This window comes from Balaenoptera musculus, chromosome 8, assembly GCF_009873245.2.
Source record: "Balaenoptera musculus isolate JJ_BM4_2016_0621 chromosome 8, mBalMus1.pri.v3, whole genome shotgun sequence".
NCBI lineage: Eukaryota > Metazoa > Chordata > Mammalia > Artiodactyla > Balaenopteridae > Balaenoptera > Balaenoptera musculus.
This window is the reverse complement of record NC_045792.1, coordinates 95,081,862-95,092,501: the sequence shown is the minus strand read 5'-3', so window position 1 is coordinate 95,092,501 and position 10,640 is coordinate 95,081,862. Positions and strand designations below refer to the sequence as shown.

The 10,640-nt window shown below is 57.3% G+C and overlaps 2 protein-coding genes across 5 annotated transcripts in view; both read left to right on the top strand.

Annotated features, from left to right (window-relative positions):
* Positions 1-1,041, top strand: part of PHF21A (PHD finger protein 21A) — a 202,229-nt gene extending 201,188 nt beyond the window's left edge. Inside the window, exon 19 of the transcript XR_005021052.1 lies at positions 1,032-1,041. The gene's annotated coding sequence lies outside the window, so the exon portion shown is untranslated. The remainder of the gene's footprint in view (positions 1-1,031) is intronic.
* A 1,747-nt stretch (positions 1,042-2,788) lies between these two features.
* PEX16 (peroxisomal biogenesis factor 16) lies at positions 2,789-9,620 on the top strand. 4 transcript variants are annotated; one of them, XM_036862483.1, is made up of 11 exons: positions 2,789-3,258; positions 3,470-3,505; positions 4,344-4,420; positions 4,777-4,910; positions 5,005-5,144; positions 6,088-6,168; positions 6,312-6,464; positions 6,554-6,626; positions 6,756-6,875; positions 8,559-8,623; positions 9,408-9,620. In XM_036862483.1, the coding sequence occupies exons 1-11, from the start codon at positions 3,147-3,149 to the stop codon at positions 9,443-9,445; spliced, it is 1,029 nt and encodes a 342-aa protein (XP_036718378.1). In that variant the 5' UTR covers positions 2,789-3,146; the 3' UTR covers positions 9,446-9,620. The 4 variants fall into 4 exon arrangements, with proteins under 4 accessions (XP_036718378.1, XP_036718381.1, XP_036718377.1 ...); XM_036862482.1 differs by lacking the exon at positions 9,408-9,620 and adding an exon at positions 9,123-9,284 and having other exon boundaries at positions 2,798-3,258; XM_036862484.1 differs by lacking the exon at positions 9,408-9,620 and adding an exon at positions 9,123-9,284 and having other exon boundaries at positions 2,806-3,258; positions 5,044-5,144.
* The last annotated feature ends 1,020 nt before the right edge of the window (positions 9,621-10,640 follow it).

The window sequence follows — 10,640 nt, the reverse complement described above, 5'->3', positions numbered from 1 at the left end:
CTAGAAGGTAGCTGCTCCCTGGACTGGGACCCCAGCAGCCAACCAGGGCCTGTAAGTTTGTGCTGAACATGGATGGGGACTCACTGGACCTCACTGTGACCTGGAAAGGGGTTCAGGCTGTGTCCTTCAGCCCAGCTTCCGGCTATAAAAAGTGAGGGTCTGAGAGGCCTCAGCCCCAAAAGAAGTTGTGGCAGAGCAGCCCAGCCTGAGACCCCTCCCCCCACATCTCCTGCTCTGAGGCCAGGATGCCTTTCTCTGGGAAATGGGGAGTCTGCAAGGAAGGTCTGGCTTTGGGCCTTTGGAGGCCAGGGGCAGTGGTTACCATGGAGACTGATGTGGCTCCTCATACATCTGGGAACTGAGAGGACATGAGGGGATGTAGGGTCCACCCATGCGTCTGGAGCTTTGAGCCTCCAGTCCCCTAATCCTCATCTCTAGCCTGGAGATGGGGTGGGTGTGGGTAAATCCCTCCCCAAGCCCCTCAACAGAGACTGGGGGGGGTTAAACGTAAGAGAGCAGATAGGGTACAGGGGAGAATCTGACCAGGGAGTTTGTGGAGGGAGCTGGGTCTGCAGAGTGATGGTAGTCATTCACAGTGCTGGCCCCACCCCTTGCTCAGCCTTACCACTCAGGGGACATTGAGGTGCTGAGATGCTTCCTGGGCCTCTGAGAAATTCTTCTGGGGTGTGGAGGGGGAAAGGGAGTAGGCATGGGCATATGAAAGGGTGCTGGTCTTCTAGGCCTGAGACCCAGCTCTGCCCAGGACTTCGCTGTGTGACATTAGACTAGTCAGGCCCCCTCTCTGAGCCTCAGTGTCCACATCTGAGCTAGACCTGTTGGACTGGTCTAGCTCTCTTCCCCTGTGGTTCAGGGCAGAGTGAAGGAGGCAGGATCAGGTCCAACCTGCCCAAAGGCCCTTCAAAGCCCAGCCAGGTGACCAAATCCAGGCAGGGGCCCAGTAGGGCGGGGTTGCCCTGGGAACCTCCTGCACACACGACCACTCTTTGTCTCTGAGACCTAATCAGGCACAGGATCTGAAGAGGAAATTCAGGCAGCCCTGCTGCTGCCAGCCTGGCTGAGCTCATGATCCCTTCCTTCCCAGTCCTGAGGGAGGGAAGAGAAACAGGCTCCAGCCCCAGTGGCCCTTATATTCTGTCCAAGGGTGTGAAGGTGGGGGGGGGGGGCTGCCCCTCTGTCTTCCATGCCTCTCTCCTCCCCAGAAGCACAGGACCACCAGCCCTGGGAGTGCCAAAGAAACTGCACAGTCCCCTTCCTCATTCTCTCCGCAGCCGCAGATGGAGGGGCTAGAGGAGTACCACTGATGAGGTTTGGGGAACAAGTTCATTAAGATGATGAGATGTAGGGAGGAAGGGAGAAAGTGCCCCACACTAAATGCCCTGAGCGCTGGTCTTAATCCCAGTTGCTAACTTGACTCATGACCAAGTGGCCTCAACAGTCGCTGCTCTTGCTGAGCCATGGACAGTAGGAGACAGGGCCCTATCACAGGAGACTCTCACCGTGGTCTGTTTGGCCAGTGCCATGCTGTGTGACCTGAGACAAGTCCTTTCCCCTCCTTGGGCCTCTTATTCCCCATCTGTGGAAAGTAGCTCACACCAACCTAGCCAGGTTGCTAGGAGTCAAGTGTGAGTGAACCTGGCACCCAGGAAGTGGTGAAAAATGGTGTAGATGATGTCCATGGCCACCTCCTCTGTTCTCCAGGACCTTTGCCTCTCCTTAGGCGCTAAGTCTTCATTCCTTGGCATGGGTACGGAGGGCAGTTACGATTCGATTCCCCACCTGATATAGAAGAAAACTAAGCTGGGGAAGAGGCTTGGAGGAGGGAGTGCAAGGATGACCTGTGGTTTCTTGGTGGGTGTGTTAAAATGCCTAGATTCTGTGGTCAGACTAGACCAGGATTCCAGTCTTGACTGGGCGTTCTTAAGCGGATCCTTTCCTCTTGTGGAGATAGTATCTGGTGGAGCGGATTAGGTAAAACAATGTAGTACAGTACTATTCTCAGAGTACCATAAACCTGCGGTCCCTGTCCCCCGCGGCGCAGCCCCGCGGCCTCAGCCATGCCCCGCCCCTTTGCCCACAGCCAATCGGCGGCTGCCTCTCCAGAGCATCCGTTCCCTCTACCTCTGGCCGCTCCTTTCCCGCCGCTGCCCCTTTCGGGGAGGCTGTCCCGTTTTGGAAGAGATTCCTTGGAGAAGCCCCCATTTCTTGGGGAGCAACTGAGAGTCGGAAGGTGCACTCGAGGGCCGACAAGCGCTTTGAGGTTGATCCCGAGTTCAACGACCAAGTCTGCCCTCTAACCATTTTACAGATGGGGAAACCTGAGGCCCAAGGAAGGGAAAGTCCTGATTAAGGTCACCCTAAGCCGAGAGCGGAAGCCCGGGCCAGGGTTTTCTCTGTGAAGATGGGACTGCGGGTGCGCGCTTTTGGAAGGGGGCACAGTCCATGTGGGTGCTGGGGCCGAAGCCGAGGCACTAACGGTGCTGGCTAGGGGATCGTGAGTGCGTGGGCGGCTGGACTCCTCGCTGCCTCAGTTTCCCCAGCACTACCTCTGGTGGGGGTCGGGAGACAAGGCAACTTGCCAAACGCGCGCCTGCACACAGTCCGACTGTCCTTAGGCTGTCCCTGCACCTCCCCAAGTCTGACGGAGACTCCTTTCTGCGCGCTACCTCTCAGCTCTTGAAAATCCAGTCCTCCCGTTCGAGCCTCTCGGCGTTCTATTGGAAAGACTTTAGGCTTTTGGTCTCCACTCTAGAATGAACTGTTCAGACTGACGCGGGAGCGTTCCTGGAGCTATAACTGCGCAGGCGCAAGGGCAGCCAACCCGGAAGGCGGAAGAGCCGGTTCGGACAGTTGGGGTTGGGGGCGCAGAGTGTGTTAACCAATGACCTGAAGGACTGGGAGGGCGAGATTAGGCCCGGAGTTGCTTAACGCTACTCTGGTGGGGGGTGATTTACGAAATGGGGTGAAGAGTGGTTCAATGGCCCTCCAAGTCACCGTTCTTCTGGCCCGCGGAAGTTAAGCAACGCAGAGGCGGGCCTGAGACCGGAAGCAGGAAGGAGTGCGCAGGAAGCAGGGCGCCGTAGCCAGTCGCGCTGCAGGTCCGTGGGTCTGTTGGTCCCGAGGGCAGGATGGAAAAGCTGCGGCTCCTGGGCCTCCTCTACCAGGAGTACGTGACTCGTCACCCGGCCGCCACGGCCCAGCTGGAGACGGCAGTGCGGGGCCTCAGTTACCTGCTGGCAGGTGCTACCCTGACCTTTGACCCATCCCTTCGGGACTCTGACCTCTGACCCCACTGGCCACCTTCCCTGCGGAGTCAGGGTAGTGATCGCTCTGTTTGAGAAGTTCCTTCCAGGTTCCCGGGCGTAAGGCGTAGCGCGGAAATGTCCAGGGACCCGAAGCCGCGGGGTGAGGCAAACTCTCACCGACGCCTCCTTCTGTGCTTTCTCCCCAGGTCGTTTCGCCGATTCGCACGAGCTGTCGGAGCTGGGTGAGCCGGGCTTTGGGGCGAGTGGGGGGCGGTAGGGTGGGGGAGGGCTCCCCAGAGAGGTGACCACCCCGTTTCAGATTTCCCGTTAGCTCATCCTGTTCTGTGACTGAATCAGACAAGGGTACAGCGTCCACTATCCTAGGTCCTCCATGTATGTCCCCATAGTTGAGAGACGTGTCTGGGGACCTTGACGGGTCAGGAGGCTGAGCGAAGCACCTTTTCTGCTTTTGCCCACTTAATCCTCTCTACAGTCATGTGAGGTGGGTACTGCTGTGGTCCTCATTGTCCAGTTAAGGGAACAGACGTTTAAATGAGGTTAAGGAACAGCCACTGAAGGTCCCAGAACCAGGATTCAAACCCAGATCTCCCAGATTCCACACTCCCCAGACTTTAACTGCCTCAGTGGTGTTCACCCAGTGAGTACAGGAGGTACAGGTCCTGAAAGGATGAGCTAGGTTTTGAAAGGTAGAGATGGAACAAACTTTCAGGGACAGGCTGCAGAGAGAGAGCAAAGGCCAGGAGGTGAGACTGCACATCTGTGTCTATTTGGAGCGTGATGGGCAGTTCTGGGCAGCTGGATGACCAGTGCTATCCAGCAGGGCAGTAGCTGGTTTGTCATAGAGTTCAAACCATCCTTTCTTGTTCCAGCCACCCACCTGAGAGATCATTTTGGGGAGTGTGGAGTTCTGAGGAAGTGGGTGGGGAGACATGTTGGTTTCCGCATAGTGTGAGGGTGGCTGAGCACAGCAGGTGACAGGTGATCCCTGCCGCGCTGGGGAGAAGGTGAGGGGGTGGAGGCTACAGAGTCAGCCTCTCACGGCCACACTCTACCTCTCAGTGTACTCTGCCTCTAACCTGCTCGTGCTGCTCAATGATGGGATCCTACGGAAGGAGCTTCGAAGAAAGTTACCTGTGGTAAGAATTGTGCCAGGAACTGAGGATGGGAAGCATGGGGGCTCGGGAGCAAAATAGTAACCACCAGCCCCTGTGTGTAGCACGTGTTATGATCTCATAGAGTTACGAGACGAGGCTGCATCCATCTGAGCCTCAAGCCGTCGCATTAGGTGAAGTGTCCAGGTGTTAGGGTGCCCTTATCAGGTGAAGAGACTGGGTTTCAGAGGGTAGAATAGCCTTTCCCAGCGGGAGAACTCAGGCTTACACACTTAGTCTTGGAAGGAGGAAAATCCACATCTTCTGTCAGAGGCGTCCCCTAGGGGGAGGGGCTGAAACTACGGGGAGCCCCCTGACCTCTTGGCCTGGGGTTCTTGCAGTCCCTGTCCCAGCAAAAGCTGCTAACCTGGCTGAGCGTGCTGGAGTGCGTGGAGGTGTTCATGGAGATGGGGGCTGCCAAGGTGTGGGGCGAAGTGGGACGTTGGCTCGTCATTGCCCTCATCCAGCTGGCCAAGTATGTTGGGAATGTGGGGGGCCAGCCCTGGGTGGGGGTACCTGAGCTGTACAGATAGTGTTCAGCAGAGCAACCCTGACCCCCTGCTGGCTAGCCACCTCCCCCCGCCAGCCTCGCCGTACTCCCAACCCAGGGCTGTACTGCGGATGTTCCTGCTGATCTGGTTCAAGGCTGGCCTCCAGACCTCACCCCCCATCGTTCCGCTGGACAGGGAGACCCAGGCACAGTCCCAGGGTAAGCTGCTTGCCTGCTCTGGAGTGAAACGGGGCATGGGACTGATCTGTAGATTTAGAGCTGACCAACATGAATATGGCATTTTCATTTGTGGAGCACATCTGTCGCCGTCAACTCATTTTGTTTTCATCACCCTGTATTTTAGAGAAGAAAAAGAATGATGAGGTCAGAGGCAGGATTAGATCTTAAACTCAGGACTTTTGACGTCAGAGTCCTCATTCTTTTTTGTGGGCTGCAAGAAGAGGGCACAGAGCATCAGTGGGAGGCAGGGGTGTTGCCAGTCTTGTCTCTGGGCCTGGTTCTGTATCAAGAGCACAGCCTCATGAGGCAGGGTACCCAGCAGATCCGTCCCTTCAAGGCTTTGGGCCCATCAGCTGTTGGCCTCTGGGCCTTACTCCCCTGACTTTGGGTGGGAGCAGTTCTTTGTTTTTCTTCTCTTCTCTTCATGGTCATGTTGAAAGCAAAGCACTGAGAAGATACAGCCCCTGGGTTGTTTTTTTGTGTGGCCGTGCAGCGCAGCATGCGGAATCTTCATTCCCTGACCAGGGATTGGACTCACACCCCTGGCAGTGGAAGTGCAGGGTCTTAACCACTGGACTGCCAGGGAAGTCCCAATATGGCCATTTTGGTGCTGTGGTGCCCATAGACCAAGGGTCTTCCCTGCCTTGTTCCAGAGCCTGGGAAGCCTTGGTTCTTGGTTGGCTCATCTGCCACAGGTGATTACTGGCCTTTCCTCAGGCTGGGGAGGGCTGCAGAATGCTCCCCACTGTGGACAGGTCCCAGCCCCAGCATCTGCTGTGGTGTCCTTGACTTAGCTGCTGCTCTAGTACAAGCGTATACGTTCTTCCCTTAGCCCACAAGCGTTCACTGCACGCACATTCTTTGCAGGCTCTGCTGGAAACATGCCCCTTTGACAGTAAGACGTTTTTTCTATTCCTTCTAGATGGTGACAGCAGCCCTGGCAGCCGGGAGCAGTCATATGTGGGGAAGCGGTCAAACCGAGTGGTGCGAACTCTCCAGAACAGTAAGTGTAGGATGTAGCCGGATGAGGCACCTCGGTGCTGAGGTCAGCATGGGCCTGAGGGCCTGGCTTTCATCACTGCCCACCCTCCCCCTGCCCCGCCCCGGCTTGGACCTGGCTGCTCATCTGCTGCCCTTGTGTTCTAGCTCCGTCCCTGCACTCAAGGCACTGGGGAGCCCCCCAGCAGCGGGAGGGACGGCAGCAGCAGCAGCACGAGGAGCTGAGCGTCACCCCCACCCCGCTGGGGCTGCAGGAAACCATCGCAGAGTCCTTGTATATTGCCCGGCCCCTGCTGCACTGTATCTTTGGCCTGGGGTGGGGTCGGGATAGACGGGAGTGGGCAGGGCGGGCCACGTGCTGGAGACATCCTTGACGCCTTGGCCGTCAGTGCTCAGCCTGGGCCTATGGGGTCAGCGGTCGTGGACACCCTGGCTCCTGTCTGGTGTCGTGGATGTGACCAGGTGAGCCTGGGCCTGCCTGGGGGCTCCATTCCCTCCGCCAGGCTTTGTGCTGCAGGCCTGGCCTCACCTGGGCAGGCAGGGGTCCCTGTTCCTCCTGTTGCTGGTCCTAACCTTGTCCCCTCCCCCCAGCCTGAGCCTCCTGAGCGAGAGGAAGGGCCTGACCCGGAGGGAGCGGCTGGAGCTGCGGCGCCGGACCATCTTGCTGCTCTACTACCTGCTGCGCTCCCCGTTCTACGACCGCTTCTCCGAGTAAGGATCCGGCCCCTAGAATGGCAGGGCCCACCCTCGGCGAAGCAGAGGGGAGGGAAATGGGTCACGGTGCCCCACCCCTGTTCACGCCTTGTGTTCCCCCCTCCTTCCCTGATCTGGGTTCACTGAGCACCCGCTATGTGCTGTTCTGGGTGCGGTCACTCCCTGATTTCTCGGGGCCGTCCGCCCTGTGTGCAGCTTAAGCTGTTGTTGGTAGGCAGCTCGCTGAGGGCAGGGCCACTGGGATCATGGGCGTGAACTTTCTATCAGTACATCCTCGGCTCACTTGCCCATCGTCCTGTAAAGTAGTTGGAATTATCCCCACTTCTCACAGGAGACGCTTGAGGTTCAAAGAGGTTGGGAAACTGAAACGGAGCCACTAGCCAGTGGCAGAGCCAGATTCCACGTCTGTGTTCTCTCCTGGCCTGTCCCTGCCTTGCCCAGCCCTCACTCCATCCCCTGTGAGGGTCCAGAGCTCCCAGCCACAACCAGACAGAGAGAGGCCTGCTGGGGCCGAGTCAGGGGTGGCTCGGGGCCAAGTCTCCCAAAGACCTCTCCTGAGGTCAGACCGAGATTTGACAAGGGGTCCCTGTACAGCGACTGGGGCTGTGAGACAGACTGGAGGCTCCCGGGACCCCCTCTGTCCAGGTCATAACAAGTACGCTGCTTAAAAGTCTGGAGTGTTCAGTTGCAATTGTACTTAACGTTCTGTCCGTACAGCCTCTGTTTATTTTCTGAGTAGAAAGTAAGCTTAGGTCATGTTTAATAACCACCTGAGTGAAAATAACTGCCTGGCCCTTCTTATTTTCAGATAAGTTTAAAAGCTCGTTTAAAAGCTCATAAGGTACTAAAGCCAAATCCTATTCCATACTCTAGAGGAAACATTCTGGAGACTTATTTGGATCATATGACCTCCCCCCTACAGATTGCTTGCACTCTACAGAGGAAACATTATAGCCCCAGTATCTCATTAAACTGAGGAGTTGGGAGACGGTAATTGCAGAGGTGGCTTCCCAGGCTGCAGACCTCCAGTTTGGCTTGGTCTCCTGCTGACCTTACCAGTCCAGCACCCTTAGGGCAGTGGCCCGGACTGAGAAGGGTCCAGAAAACCGTCAGAGGAATTTCTTGTTTCCCCAGAGGACAGGGAGCAGGGTGCTGAGGGGCCTCTGGGGTGTAGGCTGGGAAGAGAGCATCTTCCTTCCCCCTTTGTTTTTTTTTTTAAATTATTTATTTATTTATTTATTTTTGGCTGTGTTGGGTCCTCATTTCTGTGCGAGGGCTTTCTCCAGTTGCGGCAAGCGGGGGGCACTCTTCATCGCCGTGCCGCGGCATGTGGGATCTTCCCAGACCAGGGCTCGAACCCATGTCCCCTGCATTAGCAGGCAGACTCTCAACCACTGCGCCACCAGGGAAGCCCCCCTTTTTTTTGTTGTCACACAATATAGTGTCTAGAGCCCGGTGGCTTTCCAGTTGTGGGCTGAAGTGTGAGCTTTCCAGGCGTGTGGCTGGGGGACGGCAGGACCAGAGGTCTCGTCCTTCTGTCCTAGAGGATGTCCTTGGTCCACAGAGTGACTTTCTGTCCTCGGAGATGCACTGCCTTTAGTCAGGTAGTCAGTGGAGGCTTCTTAGCACCTGCATTTGCAGGGACCCATACTGCCTACTCAACCTGCTCCTTTCTTGCAGGGCCAAGATCCTCTTTTTGCTCCAGCTGCTGGCAGACCATGTCCCAGGCATTGGCCTGATCACAAGTAAGCATGGGGCGGAGGTGTGATGACTATTGAGTGTGTCGGATCTCACGTGTGGCCCATCACCCTGTTTTCTCGTTGTCTCCTTGTAGTATGATTCTTGGCACAGTTGGGAGAGGGAGCCCGGGAGGTCAGGTTGGGTGGGTGACAGCTTCTCCAGTGATATGAGACTGGCTTCTGTGGGTGGAGACTGTATGGCGGGAAAGAAGCCTGCTGGCTGTTTGGAGATCCCACCTCAGCAGAGAGGCACTGGGCTGGGGCCGTCAGCATGTACAACTGGACAGCCGTGTGGTTGCTCTGAGCCTGAAACTCCTTGTCTGTAAACGAGGACACAGATCGCTGCCAATGCTGGGGGAAGAGGTGGGAGAGTTGGGGGCTCCTGCCATGTGGATGGGAGCAGCTGTATTTGGGCAGCAGTGGCTCAGAAGGGCCCCGGGTAGAGCAGAGCCAGGTTGGAGTCTGGCCCTCAGCCCTGAATTTGTTCCTCTCTCTGTCATTGCAGGGCCACTCATGGATTACTTGCCTACCTGGCAGAAAATTTATTTCTACAGTTGGGGCTGACAGACATTCCACAATTGGGGTGTGGGGAAGGGCAGGGGGTGCCTCAACCCTTCAGTCCCCTGGTCCCCTCTGCCCTAATAAAACTGACTCTGGCAGTGTCCAAGCCTGTGACCTCTCCGTGCCCACCGCCCAGGGCGCCTGGCGCTCCCACCCTGGCCAGGCTCTGCACACAGCCCTGGTCACCACTAGAGCTCCCTTAATACCCTTTTGACTTTGCATCCGCCAGTGATGGAGACACAAGCCTGCACCTTGTCACTGAGCTGAGAAGCCACCGCTAGGACTGGGACCTGGGCTCCTCCCGCCACAGAAAGCTGGCGTTTCACCTCACCGAGCATGGGAACCTGCCTGCCGCCGCAGCTGCGGGAGTGAACGCTGCTTCTCTCTCACCGGTCCCTACTGACGACAAACAAGGCTGAACCTAGACAGTGGATGACATCTGCCCCTGTGTCCTCTGCCCGGAGCCTCTGTCTGCCCCTCCCCCTGCCGGGGCCTGTTGCCTGCCAGCCGCTCCGTGGTGGAGCCCGGTGGTGGTGGGCCCGGCTCAGTGCAGAGCGGCACCTCAAGTCCTGAACCCCTGGTTGAGAGCAAAAGGCTGTTCTGCTGTGGGAAAGGAGCGTCAGGCACCAGCCAGCACTGGGGCTGACGCTGGGGCGGTGGTAAAGTTGGCAGGGATGCGAGCCCGAGAGGCTCTGGGGAAAGCTGGGTGCAGGTTCACACGGTATGAGCTGGGGTCTCCCCCATGTTTTCCCCGGTGGCCGGGCCTGCACGGAGCCATGCACACTGCTGGGGATGGGAGAGGGGTTTGGATGGTGCCGCTGCTCTTTCTGCCTGGTCTTCCCCCTTCCTCAGCCTTTGCTGCCTTTGTGCTGTGAGCAGACCACACGCTCCTGCTGGAGTTTCTAGCCAGACGGGCAGCCACTTAGGTTCTAAGAGGGCTCCATCTGCACTGTGTTGGCTCTGCCTCAGCTCCTCCCAGACACCCCGGGAGGGTGTCTGGGGAAAGCAGGTGACTGCTTTCCCCAAGTGCCTCTTGAGAAGCCCACTCAGGTCCTGGGCCCGGGGATGAAGGTACTGAGCCTTCAGGTGGTCATCGCTCGAGACCCATGACCTTGGGTTGCCTAGCAAGCGTTGCTGGGCATTTGCCGTGTAGTGGACTCTGTGCCTTGTGATGTGCGTTCAGAAATGAGTCAGGCCCAGTTCCTTGCCCTCACTCTTGACAATAGAGGAGACAGATGTGTGGACACACCAGCGGGTTGTTGCAGTAGGTGGAAGCGTGCAGGGAAAGTGGTCAGATTGGAGCCGCGCAAGTGGGGCTGCCTGCCCGCTGGGACCAGCCGGAGGGTACGCTGGTCAGGGAACCCTCCATTTAAACAGGCTTTTAAACTGGTAAAACGTAATCTGTTGGTTACTGGGCAGACTGGGAGCAGAGGCTGCGTGTGCAAAAACAGCACACGTAGTG